At 43.1% G+C, this 25,729-nt stretch overlaps 1 protein-coding gene across 4 annotated transcripts in view; it reads left to right on the forward strand.

Moving 5' to 3' along the window:
* Nucleotides 1-25,729, forward strand: part of cse1l (CSE1 chromosome segregation 1-like (yeast)) — an 80,306-nt gene that overhangs the window by 38,224 nt on the left and 16,353 nt on the right. For all 4 annotated transcript variants that reach the window (XM_072514830.1, XM_072514828.1, XM_072514832.1 and 1 more), the window contains exons 10-23: nucleotides 1,501-1,630; nucleotides 2,127-2,192; nucleotides 4,079-4,281; nucleotides 4,366-4,450; nucleotides 4,828-4,889; nucleotides 5,153-5,289; nucleotides 5,449-5,552; nucleotides 7,733-7,830; nucleotides 8,403-8,553; nucleotides 10,620-10,828; nucleotides 14,339-14,436; nucleotides 14,528-14,613; nucleotides 14,893-14,974; nucleotides 17,419-17,565. In XM_072514830.1, the coding sequence (XP_072370931.1) occupies nucleotides 1,501-1,630; nucleotides 2,127-2,192; nucleotides 4,079-4,281; nucleotides 4,366-4,450; nucleotides 4,828-4,889; nucleotides 5,153-5,289; nucleotides 5,449-5,552; nucleotides 7,733-7,830; nucleotides 8,403-8,553; nucleotides 10,620-10,828; nucleotides 14,339-14,436; nucleotides 14,528-14,613; nucleotides 14,893-14,974; nucleotides 17,419-17,565 (1,658 nt within the window). The remainder of the gene's footprint in view (nucleotides 1-1,500; nucleotides 1,631-2,126; nucleotides 2,193-4,078; nucleotides 4,282-4,365; nucleotides 4,451-4,827; nucleotides 4,890-5,152; nucleotides 5,290-5,448; nucleotides 5,553-7,732; nucleotides 7,831-8,402; nucleotides 8,554-10,619; nucleotides 10,829-14,338; nucleotides 14,437-14,527; nucleotides 14,614-14,892; nucleotides 14,975-17,418; nucleotides 17,566-25,729) is intronic.

The raw sequence follows: 25,729 nt of genomic DNA on the forward strand, positions 1-25,729 counted from the left end.
CATCTATGTACTCATAGAAGCATTTGCTATCCTTTCTGATATTTTGTGACGGCTTTCTTTCGTAATTTACCTTGGCTCTTTTTATTACTTTTTTAGTAACCCTTTGTTTATGTTTGAAAGTTTCCCAATCTTCCAGCCTGCCACTGGCCTTTGCAATATGGCATAGCTTAGTTTTTGTCTGTATATTGTCCTTTACCTCCAATAGGTTTATAACAAAGTAAACAGAGACAGGATAGGCCATATGAGTCTTCGAGCCTCCTCCAGAATTTAATAAGACAGCTGATCTACCTCAACTCCTCCTTCCTACACTATTCCCATATCCATTGTTTTCCTTAATATCAAAACATCTGTTGATCTGCCTTGGATATACTCCGCTAAGGAGAGCAAAATTGTCCATTGTACTTCCAAATGTGCCATTGCCAAGGCTCTACATAATTGTAATATGACTTCTTTACTCTTGTACTCTAATCCCTTTGTAATAAATGCTAACGTAGCACTTGTTTTCAAATTGCTTGTTGTATGTTAATGTTCAAACTCAATGGTTACCATAACTTTATTTTCAGAAGTACAAACAAAGATGCATTTGCATGCATCTAACCATAGTGGATAAAATGAAGCTAGAAACCTTCTCTGATTGGATAGGGCACACAACTTAAGAATTCACATTGCGATTCCCTGCTGCAATTATTTTCTTAGCTTCGTTAAGATTGCCTCTAATTTCTTTTTAAATTTAAAGTGCTCAATTTTTTTTTTTTCCAATTAAGGGGCAATTTAGTGTGGCCAATCCACCTACCATGCACATCTTTTGGGTTGTGGAGGTGAGACAGATGCAGACACTGGGAGTATGTGCAAACGTCACATGGCGAGTGGCCCGGGGCAGTGATCTACCCAATCCTCGCCACCTTGAGGCAGCAGTGCTAACCATTGCCACCGAGCTGCCCGAGATTGCCTCTACATTAATGGATGCCTAGATTCCCTATAATATATCCTAAAGACAATAACATGGCAAAATACATTTAATCAGATGTTTTCCCTATTGTCTTAACTGTCTTTTAGCCTGAACACAATGTTCAGTCAAGCAGATGATGATTCGGTGTGTAGACCTTTAAGATGATAACCAAGAAACTTCTCTTTCAACATCATCTTTAAAATAAAATTATACAAAAGGAAAACTTATACTAAACTTCAATCTGGCTAAGTTTTATACTGAAAGTAATGAAATTATATTCGAATAGCACCCCTGGATCTTCACCCATCGATAGTTTACCGTCAATTTTAGGGACAAGAGCTGTTCCAAGATTCTGCAGTAAATCACAACATTGGAGTGTTACTGGCTTTAGAGTGGAGGCCTGATGTGAGATATCTTTTTACATGTTAACTTTCATTTTTTAAATCACATGGAGGTACTTGGCACTCAAGTGCTTCCTGCTCTCATCACAAAATTTGCTAATTCCATCAAATAAAACACTAATTATCCTTTTTTTTCTCTCATCTTTTTAGTTGGTAAGCAATGCTATTCAATTCCTGGCATCTGTTTGTGAAAGGCCACACTACAAAAATCTATTTGAAGATCAGAATACGTTAACCAGTATCTGTGAAAAAGTTATTGTTCCAAACATGGAATTCCGAGGTAATTTATCCTGTCAAATACAGAGATAGCTCTCTCCGATGTTTCAGTGAAACTGTTGAAAATGCTTGTTGGTGAAGACACTGTTGATGGCATTAACTGTTGAGTAGCTTGGTGACAGACATCAGCTGGACCTAGATGAAGACAGGCAGCTGAGTGAGATGCCTGAGGACTATTAACAGTTGTGGGATGATATTAAAGCATTAACTGGGGTCTTCAGAAGTGCAGGAATTAAAATGAAGCACGTATGTGTAAGATGACTTTGGCAACAATATGCAATGTTTTCAGGATTTTGTAGTTATTTACAAAATGACCAGAATTCAAGCTTAAAAATAAAATCTGCAAATGCATTGGGTGTAGTATTTTGGAATGTAAGGGTGTAGTATTTTGGAATGTAATTGCATGAGTTGCTTTGCTTAACCCTCATTAATTATTTACTGCATTGATAGTTATGTCAAAAAAACTCTTCATATTTACAAGCAGCAACATTTTTTTTAAGCTGCTGATGAAGAAGCGTTTGAAGATAACTCTGAAGAATACATCAGGAGAGATTTGGAGGGATCAGGTAATTTAGTGTTTCTTGTCCACAACGAATGGATGTTTGATTAATCAGGATCACAACGACTAATCACATATCGTTGATAAATGTTCAAACTGTCCAATATATTTTGACGTTCCTTATTTCAGAAATAGTGGCTATGACTTCCAACCAAAAGCTGAAGTGTAATGAAATAGTCACCACACAATTGGATAGATGCAGCTGTAGCAACACTCAAAGCTTAACGCTATCTAGGACAGATCCAACCCCAACAAATTAACCCCCCAATCATTGTAGCAAAACAATCCACCTTGACACTCGGCTGCACTAGACCATTTTCAGGAAGCAACATAACTCACTCACTTTAGCACACCACCCAGCTCAGAAGGAGAGAAATTGCATGATTACAGAAATGCCACTCCTTGAGCACCTGACTTGTGCAGATTTCACTATTCCTGCATTGTTGATGACTTAAATCCTGAAATCCCTGCTGAACTCGAATAAACGCACCATCAACGTAAGGGTTGCAAGTGGCCAATCACCATTTTTGGGGGAACCCAGGATAGGCAATGAATGTAGCCTCCCTGATACCACCCAAGCGCATTCATTTTAAAAACCCTTGTATGACTGAAATTATGTCAGACCGATGAGTTGATGTTTCCTGGAAGTTAACATGCTGTCAATAATTTCATATTTCTGTTGATGTTGACTGCAATTAGTTTCACTGCCAAAATTTACTGGGCGGAGTTCAGCTCAGTACTGAAATGATTTGCTGACTGAGATCTGCTGTGTCAGATGAACAAAGGAAATTACAATGTCGGAAAATATATTTATTCAAGGAACTGCGTAAGAGCACATGGGCTACAGGGTAATTTGATAAGGAGGATTCAAAATTGGCTTAGTTGTAGGACAGAGGGTGGTGACAGAAGGTTGTTTTAGTGACTGGAAGCCAATGTCCACTAGCCTACCAGAGGGATCCATGCTGGGCCCCCTATTTGTCATTTATATAAACAACATAGATGACCATGTGGAGGGTAGGATCAGTAAATTTGTACATGGCACAAAAATTGGCCAGGTGGTTAACAGTGAGGTTGAGTGCCTTGGGTTGCAGGAATATAGAGGCGGGATGGTCAATGGGCAGATAAATGGCACATGGAATTTAACCCTCAAAAGTGTGAGGTGATACACTTTGGAATGAATCATTTGACAAGGATTCAATGAACGGCATGAAACTGAGAAGTTTTGAGGAGCAAAAAGGGTCCTTGGGGTGTTTGTTCATAGATCTCTGCAGGCAGAAGGGCAGGTTAGTAGGGTGGCGAAAAAGGCATATGGGACACTTGCCTTTATCAATTGAGGCATAGATTACAAAAGCAGGGAAGTCATGTTGGAGTTGTATAGAACTTTGGTGAGGCCATAGCTGGAGTACTGTGTGGAGTTCTGATTGCCACATTATAGAAAGGAAACAATTGCACTGGAGGGGGGATTTGAAGAAAAATGTTTCCCGAGGGTGGTGACAGTTTGTCATGCACTGCCTGGGAGGGTGGCAGAGGCGGGTCGCCTCACCTCCTTTGAAAGTACCTGAATGAGCACTTGGCACATTATAACATTCAAGGCTATGGGCCAAGTGCTAGTAAATAAGTACGTCAGGTGTTTTTCACGTGCAGACCTAATGGGCCTCTTCTGCACTGTGCGACTCTGTATGGTTAAATGCTAAATTTGTGAAACTCTAAAATAGCTTACAGGGAAAGCAGCAAACTGACATTCATCATCTGGACTTATTTTACTTCAACAAATATTTCAATTATGACCTTTATAAGCCAAGTGAGTATTCTTAGTTATGTTCCCTATTTCCACTCATCCACCCCAAACAGCAGACTCATTCTAGGGTTTATTAATGTATAACCTTTTTGCAGACATCGACACGAGGCGAAGGGCAGCTTGCGATTTGGTGCGGGGACTTTGCAAATACTTTGAAGGGCCGGTAACAGCAATATTTTCTGGCTATGTCAATTCAATGCTGCAACAATATGCCAAAAATCCTTCCATTAATTGGAAACACAAAGATGCTGCAATTTATCTTGTGACTTCACTTGCCTCCAAAGCTCAAACTCAAAAGGTACTGTTTCGCTGTCTCACTGGAACAATTTGTGTTTACTGGTGTCTTGCTTTGAATATTAAATAAGTGTTTTTTCATTTTCAGCATGGAATAACTCAAGCAAATGAGCTAGTAAATTTATCAGACTTCTTTGTCAATCACATACTGTCTGATTTGAAGTCACCAAATGGTGAGTTGAAATATTCCACCAATAATCTTGAAACAATGTTAGAATTTGTGCGCAGTTCAAAACTATATATATGCAGTGTAATGGCTTTACTGATAATACGCAATCACGAATGGAGAGAAACTTGCCACTGAACCAATGTGTTTATGGATGGTGCAAATACATGAATAGAAGTAACTGAATAATGTCCGAAAGCTCAAGTTTAACAGGTGTATTGCTTACCCCAGTGCTCCTGGCTTTTTGCAGCCACACAGAATCTATTGGAATGTTTTTGTGGAGTGTATTTCAATTGTTTTCTGGCACAGAGTTTATAGTCTTACTTTAGCACTTAACATCAACAATAATGTATCTGATCTGCTTGCTTTGAATTTTGTTTACAGTTAATGAGTTTCCTGTGCTGAAAGCAGACGGTATTAAATACGTCATGATTTTCAGGAATCAGGCAAGGCCTTTTTGTACTTGATATGTTTTTGCATTATCCACAGTTACTGTTGAACGCCAGAAAAATGTCTAATTGTAAAATCTGATTGTCTTTCACACACACTGTTACTGGATTTGTAGCAATGTATCAAGTTAAAATTGATAATTCATCGAGAAATGTATCTTAACCATTTAAATTTGTTTTGTTCTTGACTATTTTTCATTGTCATTATCGTTTTTGCCACTGAAGGTAACTTATGTGCTCATTTTACACTTGCATTACAGCTTCCTAAAGACCAGCTTTTGATGTCTCTCCCACTGTTAATTAACCACTTACAAGCAGAAAGTATTGTTGTTCACACCTATGCGGCCCATGCTCTTGAAAGGATATTCACTATGAGAGGACCTAACAATACCACTTTGTAAGTGTTTAGTAGGACAGCAGTTGAGGTCTATTGTTTAAGGTGGTGATTTATTGCTACCTTGTGTGTTTTGTCTTATTTTTAATAAATCGATAGTAAAATAGTGTGTCATATGTAAAGATATTATTTTTTTAAGGAAAAATGTTTTTATGTTTTTAGAATATCTGCTGTGGAGCTCGCTCCCATGGTTGAACAGCTGTTGACAAATCTTTTCAAAGCCCTGGCTTTGCCTGGGTCTTCGGAAAATGAATATGTTATGAAAGGTGAGGATGGTTCAGCAGTAAGTTGTTGGTTGGCTAACTTTAGATTAATTCATTCAGTGACAGTAAAACTATGTTTACGAGCAATGTTTTGCTTATTCAAAATTTAATTCTCCATATAGAATGAAGTACTTACAAATCAATTTATCCTAATTGTGGGAAATGAGGTCTTTTGAGAATCCCTTGAAGTCCAATCCAAATTCTTGTTACAATTCACCACCTTTAATACCTTTCCAACCACAAAGAGCACTAATCTAAATGTCCTTTAGAAGGCATGCAACCACACATCCAAACTACCACATGTATGTATATGACCAGTGGCTAAAGGTATGTATCGATTGATATGAGTGAGCTGACTTCATCTCAATGCTGTTTTATTTTCCCGTACTTTTTATCTTCCTTATTCAAGGTTGTTGACCCATTTCATTTCAATTGTCATGCATTGGTTCCGTCATACCGAGCATGGGTTCCTTCACAGCAAGCAAGCAAAAGCATGCAGCTTACCTTGACTTGGGAGCTTTACTTTAGCATTCTGGTAGAAAATGTGAATGCATGGGATTTTGTGTTCAGCCTCTGCTTTGCTTTTAAAATACATACCGGTAGAGTGCCTCAAATCTGGCGACCCAAAGATCAGAATTTTTTTCCCGAACTCCAGCTATCCTTGACCCCACCTGACCCAGCTCTGAAAAGTTTGGGGATTTGCCGAGTACTGATCAGCTTTGTGCATCTGATGTTTCCCGTGCTCCACCAAAAGTTGACCCCCAACGACCAAATGCAGATGTGGCAGAGACGGTTGAACTCCTCTGGGAAGGACAAAAGACTTATAGAATCCAGTGAGTTAGAATATTTAGTTATGTATTGTACTTGAGATCAGGACATATGTGTGCTCTTGCTCCACTACAGGGTATCTTTACTGAGGTTTTTAAGCCATTAAAGCTACCAAAATATAAGGCCTCAGGCTTAAATTCAAGCATTGCGCTTGATTCTCAAAAGCCTTTTAAGTTTTATAGACACGGGTTGCCTTTTTGCAGCTGGCGCAAGTCAGTTCAAAGCAAGTTACAATATGAAAGCGTACTGCACAATCTTATTAAGTTTAAAACAAAATGGTTTTGAGTTCTATGGGATATTTTTAACAATTTTAGTTTATCTCATTTGAAACATATGTCGGGTTTTAAACTCATGTAGGGGTGTGAGGGGGAGACATGAAAGGCTATTAAATTAAGTGCATGAGAAGTGAATTCATATCAGCAGTGATATGGCCATTAATCTAAACTGCTTTGTAGTCATGAGTTGGTTTTCCTGTGTCCCCTCGTCACTGAATTGTTTCCCGAAAACCAGCATGTTCTGCAATCTGGCATGGACACGGTCCTGTGATTGTCGGATTTCAGGTATTCTACTTGTATTAACACTACTCTGCTTGTGTCTTCTCAGACTCATTACACGTTTATAAGTTGGCTATGTTTGAAATGCACATTTTGGTTCATGTAGCAGTTGTGGAAACTGAAATAACACCAGTGTCTGTCAACAATGTCCCTAAGTGCAGATTTATGGGTAGTACCCCTCTTACTGCATGCTATAGTTCAGTTTACAGACATCAAAACAAAGTATCCATCTATCAACATTTATATGGACACTTCCTATCCTTTCATTGCAAACAAGCTGCAGAAATAAGTATTTGAATTTGCAATTTGAATGCAGTTCCTTTAATACTGAAAAACATGGTTTGGTGGTGAGAAAGATGTTGGTTTTGAGGAAGGAAGTGATATTTGTGGCATGGTGCAAGGTTGTTTTGGGCAAAAATATTTTTACAGCTCAATTCCTTTTAATATGATCATTTGGTATCAAACTAAAGGTATCATTTCTGCACTCTATGTAATCAGTGTATGAAATTAATCGCTTTCCTCCTTTGCCACCTTGTGTTACCATTCTGTACCTGAGTGCACGGAGGCAGTGATTTGTTCCCAAGCTTTCCAGGCATTAGAGACACAAGAAAGTGAAGATGATTCATGTTGTATATTGTGCACTCCAGCTCACACAATAATGGGTGACTGTTATCAATTTTCCTGGTCACAGATTCAAGTCAAAGTATTGGGTTGGGATGCTTGCTCACTCATTTCACAAGAAACAGATGCATAGCTTATGGAAAAAAACAGCTACTAAATATGTTCTCTTTCTATTGACAGCCATTATGAGAAGTTTCTCCCTTCTCCAGGAATCAATTGTTCCTTATGTCCCTACATTGATTACCCAGCTAACACAGAAGCTATTACTGGTTAGCAAGGTGAAGTACCCATTTACTAATACCATATACAGTTTGTTTACTTCATGTTTAGATGAATTGTGAGTGTATTAAATCCTTCTATTTATTAAACTCTTTGGAAGTTATGATGCGGTCTGAAGAAAAGATCAGTACATTGAATTGAATTTCCATTTGTATTTGTTCCTTCTTAGATATAATTCTTTTATGAGCCAGCTTGCTGATAAAGCTGTGGAATCACTTGCTGTTGCTCAGTTGGTGGCACTCTTCTGAATCAGTATTTTGATTTAAGCCTCAAAATGGACTCTATACTTTGCTGTAGTACTGGGTGAATGCTGCATAGTTAGAGGTTCCATCTTTTGGATGAGATGGTAAACTGAGGCTTGCTCAGCTGGACATGAAGGACTCCATGCCTCTATTTGAAGGAGTGCAGGGAGTTTTTCCTGGCTTCTAGTCAGCATTTCCATTCAGTCAACACAATCAAATCCAGAAAGTCTGGTCATTTGCTCATTGGTTGGACTTAAATAAATACAAATTATTTCTTTGTTAACATGTTTTAGTTTGTCAACATTGATTTGAATTTGATATTGTCCTAGAATCCAAGCAAGCCGCATTTCAACCATTACCTGTTTGAGTCTCTTTGCCTATCTGTGCGTATAACATGCAAGGCAAACCCTGCCACTGTGAGAAGTTTTGAAGAGGCTCTCTTCCCAGTGTTTACAGAGATCTTGCAGAATGATGTGCAAGGTGAGTATAGCTCCAAATAAATTCACTAACTAACAGTGAATTCATTTTTGGATTACAGTGTTTCTTACCATATTGTGCATTAACATGGAGAGAAAAGCAGGAATGATGAAAATCTTAGGAGCAATTGTAGTTCACCTACAAGCTGAGATCAGTTAACTAAATACAGCCTAGAGATGAAATCTGGGACCTTGACCTGTATTGTTATGAAAACTGTACTTCATTCCAAGCAGAAGCCAGGAACTTTAACCACTGACATACTCCAGAGATTCTGTGCATGTACTCCAGAGGGCTGCCCATGCGCATTTTTAAAAATTGTACTTTATTAGGGTCGAGGGTGCAGCATTCTGGTACAGAGGTAAAATGGTGTATAAACCCTGGTCAGGTGACTGAGAAGCTGTGTGCCATAGAAGACAAGTTTTCAGGGCAAAAAAAGAGGGAGCAGGTCGAGGTTCCAAGAGACAAGGGGAAAGGGCGAAGCCCCAAATGGGAGAGAAAACTTGGAGATGTCGCTAAGGGAGAGTCCCAAACGGCAACAGCGACAGGTCCCAATTAAGTTAAAATGAGAGGAACATAGAAATAGGCTAAGAACAAGAAAAGGGCTACAGGGAGCAAACCTTAAGTGAAGAGGGCTCAAGAGAAGCCCTGGAAATCGAAGGGGGCTAAGGTGAAGCCCTAAAAATCTAAGTAAGCAGCAGAAGGTTGGTGACTCTGTGCCACAGGTCTTTGGGGCAAAGGTACCCCATTGCAGCAGTAGTATTTTGCTAGGCCCGGCCAAAGAAATCTGATGTTAAGTTTGTGAGTTGGGCCTTGGGTCATATTCCGGAATCTTGGGGAACAGAATCTTGGAGGAAGAGATTGAAACCTTGTGAGGTGGGCCATTGTTAATGCCATCAAAGATGGAGTGACCTTTGGAGGGAATTTCCAGATTCAATCTTCATAGGTAAACACTGGAATCCTTGTGGAAAAAGGGAGAGTTTCAGTGAGCTTGATTGACTCAGTCTGAGTTACCTGGATGGGTTGTTGAGAAATCCGTGGACTCTATGTTGGTCGCATCTGCCATTTATGGTGAAGAGTGGTGTGTTTGACCACAGGTTGCTTGTTAATTCATATGTACCTCATATTTACCCTGAATGTTAGCGTATTAGGTAGATATTGTAAATTGTTTTCTCTTTCTGATCTTGTGCACTGAAGTTTATATTTGTTTGTTCAAAACCAGGGGAATACAGTGGCATTATTCTCTCGGCAAGTGTCTTGAATCTCAAACTTTGTCTCTCTTAAACAAAACACTTTGATCCCTAACCTAAACTTACCGAAATCTGGTGGTCAGGTCAAGGATTATAACATATGCCTTAGTTACTCATTGCGGAAGCTTACTGAACCATCAGAAGTCCAGACCTGCATATTGGACTAGTAGAGAGATGCTGAGAGACCCTTTATGGTTGCTGTTGGTGATGTATCCTCCCAATGCTGCAATTGGGAGGAGCTCATTTTGTTTTACAAGTTTCAGGTCCCGATAAGGTTTTCCGCTGCAGCTCACTGATCTGTTAAGCAATTGGAGCCAGCTGGCACGCATGGCCTGTGGGGGCAGGTGGAAACCGAGGTGGATGCGAGGAACAGTGGAACTGCTGAAACAGGCTGTCTGCAATCGGAACCTTTTGTGGCCTGGTGTACCCTTCTTGCAACTCTTGGCCCCGCAAGAACTGACTTTCACCTGTCCCATGTAAGGCCCCTCGCGTGGAGAAAGTCAAGTTGGCATGCACCTGCAGACTTCATCCACTTCCCCTTAAAGGTTTTGTCTGGCGTCCTGCGACATGTGTAGAACCCTTATTTACATAGTTTAAAAAGTATTCTTCCTGTGTTAGGTGACAATCCTGGTACACACATTTAAAATGAAAGTTGATTCAAGCAGGCAAATACCGGTGCACAGGGTCTCTGTCCGATTTTCTGTTTTTAGATGAGAAACAGGAGAGTCTCCCTGCTGCTTTCAACAAACTTGAAATTTCAGATCATTACACACCTCAACATTGATTTTTTTTTTCTTTTTTCTTTCCATTTCTGCTTTTTAGAATTCCTCCCTTACGTTTTTCAAGTGATGTCGCTGCTTCTGGAAATATACAGTGCTGATATCTCTCCATGTTACATGGCTCTCTTCCCACACTTGTTGCAACCACTACTCTGGGAACGTGTGGGAAACATCCCCCCTCTTGTCAGACTACTGCAGGCTTTCCTGGAAAAAGGAGCAAATTCCATTTCTACAAGTGCAGCTGACAAAATTGTACGTGGAATTATTTCAACTCTTTGGAACATTTTTCAAAATTAGCGTTACTTGATCAAGTTTTATTTGATTTATAGCAATTGTAATACTGAGTTGAATCAGACTGTGCAATAATAATTCTTAAAGAGTTTTAAGGATCCAAAACTATTTGCACATTCTCCCCATGTCTGCGTGGGTTTCACCCCCACAACCCAAAGAGGTGCTGGTTAGGTGGATTGGCCATTCTAAATTGCCCTTTAATTGGAAAAGAAAAATAATTGGCTACTCTAAATTTTTTTAAAAATCCAAAACTATTAGTTGTCTTCATGAGATACATAGGGTAACTCTCAACTCCAGCAAAGGTGTGAAATTACAATGGAAGTGAAAATCAGAAGGGGGGGGGGGGGAATGCACTGCCAATATATTGCCACTGCACTAATCTTCTGCCAAAGTAAGAAATTACTCGCATAGAGTTAAGCTTTGATAACCATTTGCAAGAAGTCAGAGTCTGGTGCTATTATTACCTGAAGATCGTGTTGATTTTACTTTTTAACTTTTATCCCCTTTACAAGGACAGCAAATGCTGCTTTACCATTAGATGAAAATGTTTTTATTGTTGGATACTTGCTTTTTCCAACCAATTTGATGGTATAGTCTTTGTGAGCTTGCAGAATGTCCATTTCAACCTTGCCCAGTGCCTTTAATACACAATGGTATCATTCCTCTATATCTTATTTGCTTGTTGTTATATAAATTGTTGAGGTATTTATGGGATAATTTATAAATAGTTGAGACACAGTTTTTTCAAGGACTCTCTTTCCCAATATTTTCTTGTTACAATGAAATCAAAGCAGCAGAAAATCAAGGGAGCAAGATTGTAATGCCATTCGTGCTGGAAAATGGCTTGTGATCAAAGTCAGATTTGTTATTTTTCCGTTTGGATATCACTTCACTTTATTTTTAGAGTTTTGCCAAAAACTTTGAAGAAAACATAAACATAACGTGCCAAGATTTTGACTAAAGTTATCCTGTTCGGTCCTTTCTGTTCATGATGGAGAAACGTCTGGTATCTAAGTTAATTTAACGTAAAACCTGACATGTAAGCCACAGTGTGCTGTTTTCCAGGCTTGGTTTGTTTTGGGCTTATCTTCTCTTCTCATTCCTCCAGGGGGCTGGTTTAGCACAGGGCTAAATCGCTGGCTTTGAAAGCAGACCCAGGCAGGCCAGCAGCACAGTTCAACTCCCGTACCAGCCTCCCCGAACAGGCGCCGGAATGTGGCGACTAGGGGCTTTTCACAGTAACTTCATTTGAAGCCGACTTGTGACAATAAGTGATTTTCCTTGCCTTCCCTGCACCTGCGCACAAATGCAGATTTTTGTTTTCTTTTTACTCCCTTTGGGATCTGCAGTATTTCTCTTTATCAGCTTAATGTTAGTTTACAATCATTTTTCAGGATTAAGCATGTACTCATAACTTGTGGAAAGATCATAAGGAATATGGGCAGAAGTAGCCCATTTGACCATTCAAATCTTATCTCCATTCAATAAGGTCATGCTCATCTTACCTCGGCTCCACCATCCACTGTTCCCATAGCCCTTAATTTCCGTACTCTCCAACCTATTTCTCTCTGCGTTGAATCTACACTGTACTCTAGGTGTGGCCTCATCAAGACCCTATATTATTGCAGTAAGACTTCATTCTTTTACTGCAATCCCTTCATAATGGTCAGCACACCATTTACGTTCCTCATTGTTTGCTCTACCTGTGTATCAACTTCAGGTTAAGTGTTCAAGGGCAGCCAAATCCCTCTGAACACCAACATTTCCAAGTTTCTCACCATTTAAACAATATATTTTTTCCTACTAAAGTGAATAACTTCAAATTTCTGCATATTGTATTCCATTCTTACCCTTTCATGTTACTTGTCTGAAACCTTGTAAGCCTACTTGCATCCTCCTCAACAGTTTGCTTTCAAACGTAAGTTTGCACTATTCACAACATTGGATGCATTGCACTCAATCCCCTCATCCAATTCATTGATCTAGATCGTAAACCTCTTGAGGTCCAAACACAGATCCTTGTGGTGCCCAACTAGTTGCAGCCTGCCCAACTGAAAATTATTTGGTTCATCATGGAATGCACAAGTGGGGTTTAATTGTTCAATTATTAATCTAAATGGGACATTTGTTTGTACATCAACAAATTTTGTGACCAAAATGTACTCTGATCTATGTTAACATCAGAGATGCAAGGAGATAAACATGTATTTTGCAAAAGAAGATGTGCTAATTTAGTTCATACAGTTTTGTTCTTGTCACCTTTCTGTTTGTTTTAACTTGCACCTTGCCAGTTTTCCCAAGTTCAGTTTTCCTAATGATCTCTATTTTTTTTAAAAACCATTGAATTGTGATAAAGAATACAATGGAAATGTTGACAGAAATTAAACTTGGCTATTGCAATGTATATACTGACTATTTAGTTTAATTAAAACTTCTATGTTTTGAATTAGGCATTTTATGTGTTCTGTGCCTGAGCTTTGACACCTCAAAGAAAAGGTGGTTTGACGAGTTTGCACAATGATAATGAGCTTAGGTGGAAAATAAAGCCAATTATATCTGGGAGTTTGGTAGGAAGCTGTGTATTGATTAATTGCTGTTGTGCTAGGCCCATTTTCGTTGAGTATAAAAGAAATTATCATAATTTGCAGAATGGGTTTTGGGGCTAAATAGCAAATCTGTATCTTCAATGTAGGATTCTCAGTTGGGCAGCTTCACAATATTCAACAGCTTTAACTATTTCCAACTGGTCTCTTTGAGATAACAGAATTGCATTTCAGCAAGCAAGATAGAAGTTAGGTAGAGCGCTATTAAATGCATTTAGTTCTCTTATTGTCAGGAAAAGAAAAACCCTAAAGAATAACACCATCTGTTTTAGTAATGTTCATCAATACGGGCCCCAAGGGGCTGGTTTAGCAAGGGCTAAATCGCTGGGTTTGAAAGCAGACCAAGGCAGGCCAGCAGCACGGTTAAATTCCTGTACCAGCCTCCCCGAACAGATGCCGGAATGTGGCGACTAGGGGCTTTTCACAGTAACTTCATTTGAAGCCTATTTGTGACAATAAGCAATTTTCATTTTTTTCATTTCATTCAATATCCACCCATATTCTAGGATTAACATGCATGCACTAAATACAAACTCATTGCAACATTTGAGATAAAAATCACAATATGTGGGATATTTACCATTTTAAAAGATGCAATGAAATGCAAGCATTTAATGAATTTGTGACTGTACCTGAGAAAAATAAGAAGATAAGTGTCAGTGTCACAAGACAAGCTGATAGAGAAAGGGATAAATGCTGAGTGGTCACAAGCAGAGAAGAGCTGTGAAACTAATTATGGCATCTGGAAGATACATATTTTTGACTAGTATTGGTGCCTGGTAGTAAGCAGGAAGTTAAACAGACAATTTGAAGAAAAATTTAGGTGTACATTTTTCCTGACTTGCTGTGTTTTTCTTTATAATCATAGCCAGGATTGCTCGGAGTCTTCCAAAAGCTAATTGCATCTAAAGCAAATGATCATCAAGGTTTCTACCTGCTTAACAGTATAATTGAGCACATGCCTCCGTAAGTATAGAGCTACTTTCTACAGCTTTTTGGATGTTAATAGCTGAATAAATTGTGTTCATGGATTGTTCTTGTATTTTACGTCTGACAGTGATGCCATGCACCAATATCGAAAGCAGATCTTCATTTTGCTCTTCCAGCGGCTTCAAAATTCAAAAACAACAAAGTTTGTTAAAAGTAAGGGTTTTTTTTTGTTTCTGAAGAATCCCTTCATTAACATTTTACTAAATGGTCTGACTTTTTTCTGCCTTTAACAAAGTGACAGACCTCGTTTAAAAAATTCCAACTAGATGCTTTCATGCGTGAGACCAGGAAATTCCCAAATGGGAACCTAAGAAATTTAACCTGTAATTTAATACTGACACTGTTTATTCGTGCTCTCGGGTGCTAACTTTTACTTGGAGGGGGAATCTTAATTTATTGATTGCCTGAATTTGTTATTGTTTTGTTTCTTAGGTTTCTTGGTGTTCGTTAACCTTTATGCTGTGAAATATGGAGCAATAGCATTGCAAGAAATATTCGACAGTATACAGCCAAAGTAGGTATTGTGGCACTTTAATGAAAAAAGCAAAATTAACTTCAAAATGGCTTATTTTTGGTTACCGCTTTCTTCCTGGTGTGCAGAACAGCTGCTCTTTGCTGCTTATTGGCACATATCAAAAATCTATTTCACCTGCCTTGTCTTTGCTTCGCAACTGCCACATTGCAAAGTCCTCTTTTTCGCATTTAAGTTGGGCATGGTGTGAAACCTTTAACTTTTCACTTATTGTCAACAAGAAATTGCACCAATAGCTCCTCTTAGTCAGAAGAATCTCACCTGAATCGATTTCCTGTAGGCAAAAATGGAAAATAAAACAACATCCAGTCTGTCAGCTTTTAACAACCAGAGACCACCTGTAGTTGGTTCCCACTTCAAGCTTCATTCCAGAGATGAGGTGAGAGTGACTGTCATTGACTTGGAGGCAACATTTGACCCAGTGTGACATCAGGCACCCTTCTGAAATAGAAATTGGACAAAACCCCTGACTGGCTAGATTCATCCCAGCACAGAAGATGATGGTTGTCCTCGGAGGTTCCTTAGGACAGTATCCTATGTAAAATCATTTTCCGCTGCTGCATCAATGGCCTTCCGTCCGCCATAAGGCCAGAATTAGGATTGTTTGCTGATCATTGTACAGTGTTCAGTTCCACTTGCAACTTTTCAGCTAATAACGCAGTCCATGACCACGTGCAGCAAGACCTGGGCAACATTCAGGCTTGAATGGGTAAGTGGCAAGTTATATAAGCACTGCAAATGCCAAGCAATGACTCTTCAAGAGTCTAGCCATCTCCCCATGAGAGTCAATGGCATTGTGGCAGAGAATGGGTCTTTTTCTGGCTGGTGAAGTGTAACTCGCGGGGTGCTGCAAGGATCAGTCCTTGGACCTCAAGTGTTTACAATCTATATAAATGATCTGCAAGAAGGGACAGAGTGCAACATAGCATAATTTGCGGATGGTACTAAAATAGGTGGGAAAGCAGGCAGTGAAGAGGAAATAAAGATTTTACAGATGGATATAGATAGGCTGGGAGAATATGCTAAATTTTCCAGATGAAGTTTAACGTGTAAAAGTGTGAGGTTATCCATTTTGGCCGAACAAATAGAAAAGTAAATTATTATCTAATGGGGATCTGGGTGTCTTTGTTCATGAATCGCAGAAAGTCGGTATGCAAGTCCAGCATGTAATTAAAAAGGCAGATGGAATGTTAGCATTTATTGCAAAAGCACCGGTATAAAGGTAGAGAAGTATTGTTGCAATTGTATAGGGTATTGGTGAGACCACATCTGGAGTATTGTGTCCAGTTTTGGTCTCCTGATTTGAGGAAGGATGTGGTGACATTGGAGGCAGTTCAGAGGAGATTCACCAGATTGATTCCGGGGATGAAAGGATTGACGTACGAGGAGAGATTAAACAATTTGGGTTTATGCGTGTTAAAGTTTAGAAGGATGAGAGGGGATCTGATCAAGTACATAAAATACTAAAAGGGATTGATAAAGTAGTGTAGAAATGTTCCCCCTTGTGGAGCAATCCAAAATGAGAGATCACAGATATAGGTTGCGAGGCGGTAGATTTAGAACTGAGATGAGGAGGAACTAACTCTGAGAGAGTGGTGAATTTGTGGAACTCACTGCCCCATACTGTGGTGGAGTTTGAGTCATTAAATGGTTTCAAGAAGGAGATAGATATGTTTCTGATTTTTTTTTAAATGGGTTAAAGGGATATGGGCAACATGTAGGGAAGTGGATTTGAGACCAGGCAAAGATCAGCCATGATCTGATTCAGTGGCAGAGCAGGCTCAAGGGGCTGAACTGCCTACTTCTCCTAATTCCTATGTTCATATTATCATCATTGAATTTCCCACCATCAAAATCTTGGGGTTCACCATTGGCTAGAAACCGAACTGAACCGAGCAGACACATACTGTTGCTACAAGAACAAGACTGGGTATTCTGAAGCAAATGACACCTGACTGCAAGAACTTTTACCATCAACAAGGCACAAGTTAGGAATGTGAAAGCCAGTTTGACATGTTCCAGCACTTCTCGAATCTGTGATCTCTACCATCTAAATGAATAGCAGCAGGCACATGGGAATACCATCAAGGCCACAGTTCATCCTGACTTGGGAACGTTCCTTCATAGTTGAATCAAAATCCTATAATTTGCTACCTAGAAGTACCTTCAGTATACAGATGACACAAGCTCATCACCATCATCTCGGAGGTCGAATGGATGGGCAATAAATGCAGGCCTTGCCAGCAACATCACACTCACTGAATTTAAAAGACTGAGTTTTAAATGTTTAGCCAAGTATAATGTCTACATACAAATTTTGAGAACCAGTATCTTGCTAAGTAAATAATTGATTTGTTTCTTCTGAGTTTACCGTCACGTTTTACTTGTGTCTTTTTTTGAAATGACATGCAGTTGTTTTGTTGCAGAATGTTCGGCATGGTTTTGGAAAAAATTGTTGTTCCAGAAGTACAGAAGGTATCTGGGCAGATTGAGAAAAAAATTTGTGCAGTGGGCATTACAAAGATCCTAACAGAATGTCCTTCTATGATGGACACCGACTATACTAAACTTTGGTAAGTTGGTGTGGGGTTTTTTGGAATGAGAGTCTGTGCTTTTGAAAAAATAAATTTAGAGTATCCCATTCATTTTTTACAATGAAGGGGCAATATAGCGTGGCCAATGCACCTACCCTGCACATCTTTGGGCTGTGGGGGCAAAACCCATGCAAACATGGGGAGAATGTGCAAACTCCACACGGACAGTGACCCAGAGCCGGGATCGAACCTGGGACCTCGGTGCTGTGAGGCAGCAATGCTAACCACTGTGTCACCGTGCTGCCCTTGAGAGTCTCTGCTTTGTTTGGAATCTGTTAACTTGACAGCCAGCGTCTGAAATAAACTGGATTAAGACTGAAATTACTTTCTTGGGGAGGGAAAAGAGGAAGAGACATCCAACTGTACAACTCTTGTACAGTTGGGATGATCTTGTGACACTCCAAATACAGGTCACCTACATGAAGAAATAATTTTTATTCTTTCACGGCAGGAAGTACTGCCAGTTGCACAAACTGGCTTTCAAGAGCTCAAGCAACGACTGGAGTCACTGGCGCATCTGCGAGGTTGAGGGCTGCATGAATAGCACATTCCGAGAGGTGGTTACACCAGAGTTTAAGGGGCTGGAGGCAGAGGGGGAAAAGGGTGACCACCAAGCAGGTAGTGCAGAAGCCCCTAGGGTCCTCCTCAGAAATCGGTTTTCTATTTTGGAAACTGGTGAGGGTGCTGGTTCTCAGAGGAGCGCAGTCAGAGCCAGGTTTGTGGCACCACGAATGACTTGGCTGTACAGGAGGGAAGGAAGCCGGAAAGCGCAATATTGAGGGAGGGATTTGTTAGCTCGGGGAACAGACGGGCATTTTTGTGGCCGTAGACAAGGCTGTCACAGAACGGCTGCAGGGCGTTCTGGATGAGCAGCCAGAGGTCGTGGTCCACATGGTACCCATGACTTGGGGAGGAAGGGGGAACCCCCACCCAGGTCTCCATTCCCTGAACTTTAACTTACCCGCTCCCTGTAAATTGTTCCTTTAAGTCTCTCCTTTTCGACCACTACTGCTATAAAAAGAGGGAGTGACTTAGCTCTGTGCGCCCTCGTTACTCCACGACAATCCTGCCGGGAATGCACTTTGCTGCTCCTGCATGCGCTTTCAAAAAAGATTGTAAGGATGGCCCAGCAATTACAAACCAGTCAATTTAACGTTAGTGGTGGACGAGTTTCTAGAAACTATTATTTCAAATAGAATTAGTAGTCACATGGTAAAATGTGGATTGATCAGGAAGAGCCAGCATGGATTAATTTTTTTAAATAAATTTTTATTGGGTTTTTGAACAAAGTATATTTACCGTTATGTACACAGAATAAGAAATATATATACATATATAGAAGAGAAGGGCACACCCAAACATACCCCAAAAAAGTAATAATAAAAAATAAAATAGAATAACTGGTAGGGTATTGTGCACCAGCTCAACAGCAGCAACTCTGTACAACTGGCAAAATTATTGGGTAGGTAAATATACATTTGGGTGCCGGAGAAACAATTACAGTGGGCAATACTCGAATGGGTTTGGTGTTGGTGTTGTCACTTGCTTCTCCCGGACGGATCTCGCTGCCGTTGTCGTCTCGCGCTCACCTCCACTTCAGCCGTTCGTCCCGTCTTTCGCCTGTATTCTCCTTGTTCTCGGTTCCTGGAGATTCCAAGTTTGTTATCTTGTCCCGTGCCCTCCTTCCGGCTGTCATTTCCCTGCCTCCCCCCCACCTCTCTGGTTCTCTTCTCTTGTTCCCTGTCGATTCCCTCTTTCCACCCCCACCCCCCTTTTCTTTCCTCTTAGGTTTAGCTCCCCCCCCCCCCCCGGTCTATCTCTCCGTCTCGTGCTTTGGCTACTTTCCCCTGTTTCTTGGCTACCTGGCTATTCTTCTTCTTGTTCGTTGGCCACAAACAGGTCCCGGAACAATATGGTGAATGGCTCCCACGTTCTGTGGAAGCCGTAATCTGACCCTCGGATGGCGAATTTGATTTTCTCCATTTGGAGAGATTCCGAGAGGTCGGACAGCCAGTCTGCAGCTTTGGGTGGTGCTGCTGACCGCCAGCCGAACAGGATTCTACGGCGGGCGATCAGGGAGGCAAAGGTAAGGACGTCCGCCCTCCTCCCCAGGAATAGATCTGGCTGGTCTGAAACCCCGAAGACCGTCACTTTCGGGCATGGCTCTACCCTCATCCCCACCACTTTGGACAATGCCTCGAAGAAGGTTGTCCAGTACCCCGCAAGCCTGGGTCAAGACCAGAACATGTGGGCGTGGTTGGCCGAGCCTCCTTGGCACCATTCACATCTATCCTCCACCTCTGGGAAGAACCTACTCATACGGGTTCTTGTTAAGTGGGCTCTATGTACCACTTTTAGCTCCGTCAGGCTGAGCCTTGCGCACGTGGAGGTTGTGTTGACCCTGTGCAGTGCTTCGCTCCAGAGGCCCCACCCTATTTCAGTCACCAGGTCCTCCCATTTCTTTCTTGTTGAGTCCAGTATGGTGTCGGCCTTCTCTACCAGTCGGTCATACATGTCGCTACAGTTTCCTTTATCTAGTATGCTTGCATCCAGTAACTCTTCCAGTAATGTCAGTTGTGGGTACGTCCTTGTCTCCTTTCGTAGGAAGTTTTAAAAAAAGAAATAGTTTTCAATTTTAGTAAACTTTCAACAAACCCCCCCCCCTTACAGAAAAAAGAAAAGCATAAAACACACAGATCAACATCGTACACTCATATCGCGAATTCCCCAAATGTACAAACCCCCCCAAGAAACTATAATAAACACATACCTGATATCCCCCCCCCCCCCGCAACGTTCTGCTCGAAAGTCTAGGAACGGTTGCCACCGCCTGAAGAACCTTTGCACAGTCCCTCGCAAGGCAAACTTTACCCTCTCCAATTTAATGAACCCTGCCATGTCGCTGATCCAAGCTTCTACGCTTGGGGGCTTTGCATCCTTCCACTGTAGCAGAGTCCTCCACTGGGCTACCAGGGACGCAAAGGCCAGAATACCGGCCTCTTTCGCCTCCTGCACTCCCGGCTCGTCCGATACCCCAAATAATGCTAACCCCCAGCTCGGCTTGACCCGGGTGTTCACCACCTTAGACCGTCCTCGCAAAGCGCCTCCAAAATCCATCCAGCGCCGGACACGCTCAGAACATATGGGCGTGGTTTTCTGGGCTCCCCGAGCACCTCACACACCTGTCCTCTACCCCAAAAAACCTACTCAACCTCGCCCCTGTCATATGCGCTCTGTGAAGAACCTTAAATTGTATCAGGCTAAGCCTGGCGCAAGAGGAGGAAGAATTAACCCTACCCAGGGCATCAGCCCACAGACCCTCATCTATCTCCTCCTCAAGCCCCTCCTCCCATTTACCCTTTAGCTCCTCCACCGAAGTCTCCCCCTCTTCCTGCATCTCCTGACAGACCGCCGAGAACTTGCCTTCTCCAACCCACACCCCCGAGAGGACCCTATCTTGAATCGTACATGCTGGAAGCAGTGGAAATTCCCTCACCTGCCGTTTCATGAACGCCCTCACCTGCATGTACCTGAAGGTGTTTCCGGGGGGCAGCCCAAATTTCTCCTCCAGCGCCCCAAGGCTCGCAAACGTCCCATCTATAAACAGGTCCCCCATTCTTTTAATTCCTGCCTGATGCCAGCTCAGAAACCCTCCATCCATGTTAAGTAATGGGTTAAGGGACATTGCAATTAGTTGTCTCATTTATGTTAAGTATCCATTAATTGACACTGATATGTAAAGGGGCTTCAGGTGGTCTCTGTCACGTGTTGTATAGTTAGAGTTTTGTGCAAAGCTGTTGGAATGAAATAAATGGGTGTTTGTGAAAAAGGAACAGGTCTTTAGACTCTTCATATCACAGCAACTAAAACGTCTAACATCCATTCTCCCCAGGACGAACCGATGGTTCTCCCGGATCGGGGACCAAACCGAGGCCTCTACCCCACCCCTGTGGCGCCTCCACTGCCCCAAATTTTCAGAGTCGTCGCCACCACCACTGGGCTCGTGGTGTACCTTGTCGGCAGGAGCGGCAGCTGTGCCGTCGCCAGCGCTCTTAGACTCGTGCCCACACAGGACACCATCTCCAGCCTCTTCCACGCCGCCCCCTCCATTACCCACTTACGGATCATCGCCACATTGGCAGCCCAGTAGTACCCACATAGATTGGGCAATGCTAGCCCTCCTCTGACCCTGCTGAGCTCCAAAACACCCTTTTTACCCTTTAGCTCCTCCACCGAGGTAAATTATTCGCCCACAGGAATCCCATGATGCTCCTGCTGACCCGTTTAAAAAAGGCCTTGGGGATCAGGATGGGAAGGCACTGGAACACAAAGAGGAACCTCGGAAGGACCGTCATTTTCACCGACTGCACCCTACCCGCCAACGACAGTGGCAACATATCCCACCTTTTAAACTCCTCCTCCATCTGCTCCACCAGCCGTGTCAAATTGAGCTTGTGCAGGGCCCCCCAACTCCTAGCCACCTGGATCCCCAGGTACCGAAAGCTCCTTTCCGCCCTCTTCAGCGGAAGCTCGTCTATCTCCCTTCCCTGGTCCCCTGGGTGTATCACAAAGAGCTCACTCTTCCCTACATTAAGCTTATATCCGGAAAAGTCCCCGAACTCCCTGAGGATCTGCATAACCTCCGGCATCCCCTCCACTGGGTCCACCACATACAATAACAGGTCATCGGCATACAGTGACACCCGGTGTTCCTCTTCTCCCCCCCCCCCCCCCCCCCCCAAACCAGTCCCCTACAGTTCCTGGACTCCCTCAGTGCCATGGCCAAAGGCTCAGTTGCCAATGCGAACAACAAGGGGGATAGGGGACACCCCTGCCTCGTACCCTGGTACAGTCGAAAGTATTCCGACATCCGCCGGTTCGTGGCCACACTCACCACCGGGGCTTCATAAAGTAGCCTAACCCAACTGATGAACCTCTCCCCGAACCCAACCTCCTCGCACTTCCCAAAGATACTCCCACTCCACCCAATCGAAAGCCTTCTCCGCATCCATAGCCGCCACTACCTCCGCTTCCCCGTCCATTGCAGACATCATAATTACGTCGAGGAGCCTCCGCACATTGGTGTTCAGCTGCCTACCCTTCACAAATCCCGTCTGGTCCTCGAGAATCACCCCCGGGACACAGTCCTCAATTCTGGTAGCCAGCACCTTCGTCAACAACTTCGCGTCCACGTTGACGAGCGAGATCGGCCTGTACGACCCACACTGTAATGGGTCCTTGTCCCGCTTCAGGATCAGCGAGATCAGCGCCCTGGACATAGTCGGGGGCAGTGCCCCCCCCCCCCCCCCCCCCCCCCCCACCCCCCTCGCCTCATTGAAAGTCCTCACTAGTAGTGGGCCCAACAGTCGGTGTACTTCCGACAGAATTCCACCGAGAACCCATCCGGCCCCGGGGCCTTCCCTGCCTGCATGCTCCCCAACCCCTTAACTAGCTCCTCCAGCCCAATCGGTGCCCCTAGCCCAACCACTGCTGCTCCTCCACCCTCGGGAGCCTCAGCCGATCGAAAGATCCCCCTCCCCTGTCGGGGGCACAGACCTATACAGCTCCTCCTAAAAGTCCCTGAATACCCCACTTATTCCCACCGCACTCCGCACCGTGTTCCCCCCGCTATCCCTAACTCCCCCAATCTCCCTCGCTGCCTCCCGCTTCCGAAGCTGATGTGCCAACATCCGGCTCGCCTTCTCCCCATGTTCGTACACCGCCCCTTGCGCTTTCCTCCACTGCACCTCTGCCTTCCTGGTAGTCAACAGGTCGAATTCGGCCTGGAGGCTTCGTCGCTCCTTGAGTAATCCCTACTCGGGGACCTCTGCATACCTCCTATCCACCCTGAATATCTCCCCCACCAATCTCTCCCTCTCTCTCCTCTCCTTATGGGCCCTTATGGAGATTAGCTCTCCCCTGAGCAGCACCTCCTGGACCACCCCCACCTGCACCTCCCCATTGTCGTTAGCCTCTAAATATCTTTCAATGCACCCCTGGATCCGCCCACACCACCTCATCCGCCAACAGTCCCACCTCGAGGTGCCACAGCGGGTGCTGGTCCCTCTTTTCCCCCAACTCCAGCTCCACCCAATGCGGTGCATGGTCTGAGATGGCTATGGCCGAATACTCCATGCCCTCCACTCTCGGGATTAGTGCCCTACTCATAATGAAGAAATCTAACGGGGGTAGGCTTATGGACGTGGGAAAAAGGAAAATTCACTGGCAAATCTCCATGGGTCCACTCCCCCCATCTGGTCCATAAACCCCCTAAGCACCTTGGCCGCCGCTGGCCTCTTACCCGTCCTGGACCTGGAGCGGTCCAATGCTGGGTCATTCCAGGTTATCAGCCGGATCAGGGGGGTCCCCCCCGCCCCCCCCCCCCGCCGCCGACTAGCCATCTCCCAGTATGTAGATAGGCCAACGAGAGGCGAGGCCATATTGGATTTGGTACTGGGAAATGAACCTGGACAGGTGTTAGATTTGGAGGTAGGTGAGCACTTTGGTGACCACAATTTGATTACGTTTACTTTAGCGATGGAAAAGGATAGGTATATACCGCAGGGCAAGAGTTATAGCTGGGGGAAAGGCAATTATGATGCGATAAGGCAAGACTTAGGATGCATAGGATGGGGAGGGAAACTGCAGGGGATGGGCACAATTGAAATGTGGAGCTGGTTCAAGGAACAGCTGCTGCGTGTCCTTGATAAGTATGTCCCTGTCAGGCAGGGTGGAAGTGGTCGAGCGAGGGAACCATGGTTGACTAAAGTAGTTGAATCACTTGTTAAGAGGAAGAAGGAGGCTTATGTAAAGATGAGAAGTGAAGGTTCAGTTAAGGCGTTCGAGAGTTACAAGTTAGCTAGGAAGGACCCAAAGAGAGAGCTAAGAAGAGCCAGGAGGGGACATGAGAAGTCTTTGGCAGGTAGGATCAAGGATAACCCTAAAGCTTTCTATAGATTTGTCAGGAATAAACGAATGACTATGGTAAGAGTAGGGCCAGTCAAGGACAGTAGTGAGAAGTTGTGCTTGGAGTCCGAGGAGATAGGAGAGGTGCTAAATGAATATTTTGTGTCAGTATTCACACAGGAAAAAGACAATGTTGTCGAGGAGAATACTGAGATACAGGCTATGAGACTAGAGGGGCTTGAGGTTCTTGAAGAGGAGGTGTTAGCAATTCTGGAAAGTGTGAAAATAGATAAGTCCCCTGGGTCGGATGGGATTTATTCTAGGATTCTATGGGAAGCTAGGGAGGAGATTGCTGAGCCTTTGGCTTTGATCTTTATGTCATTATTGTCTACAGGAATAGTGCCAGAAGACTGGAGGATAACAAATGTTGTCCCCTTGTTCAAGAAAGGGAGTAGAGACAACCCTGGTAACTATAGACCAATGAGCCTTACTTCTGTTGAGGGCAAAGTGTTTGAAAGGTTGTTAAGAGATAGGATGTACAATCATCTGGAAAGGAATAATTTAATTAGAGATAGTCAACACGGTTTTGTGAAGGGTAGGTCGTGCCTCACAAACCTTATTGAGTTCTTTGAGAAGGTGACCAAACAGGTGGACGAGGGTAAAGCAGTTGATGTAGTGTATATGGATTTCAGTAAAGCGTTTGATAAGGTTCCCCACGGTAGGCTATTGCAGAAAATACAGAGGCATGGGATTCAGGGTGATTTAGCAGTTTGGATCAGAAATTGGCTTGCTGGAAGAAGGCAAAGGGTGGTGCTTGATGGGAAATGTTCAGCCTGGAGTCCAATTACTAGTGGTGTACCACAATGATCTGTTTTGGGGCCACTGCTGTTTGTCATTTTTATAAATGACCAAGAGGATGGAGTAGAAGGGTGGGTGAGTAAATTTGCCGATGACACTAAAGTCGGTGGAGTTGTGGACAGTGCGGAAGGATGTAACACGTTACAGAGGGACATAGATAAGCTGCAGAGCTGTGCTGAGAGGTGGCAAATGGAGTTTAATGCAGAAAAATGTGAGGAATTCATTTTGGAAGGAATAACAGGAAGACAGAGCACTGGGCAAATGGTAAGATTCTTGGTAGTGTGGATGAGCAGAGAGATCTTGGTGTCTATGTACATGGATCCCTGAAAGTTGCCACCCAGGTTGAGAGGGTTGTTAAGAAGGCTTACGGTGTGTTAGC

The sequence above is a fragment of the Scyliorhinus torazame genome, chromosome 8, assembly GCF_047496885.1.
Source record: "Scyliorhinus torazame isolate Kashiwa2021f chromosome 8, sScyTor2.1, whole genome shotgun sequence".
In the NCBI taxonomy this organism is placed as follows: Eukaryota; Metazoa; Chordata; class Chondrichthyes; order Carcharhiniformes; family Scyliorhinidae; genus Scyliorhinus; species Scyliorhinus torazame.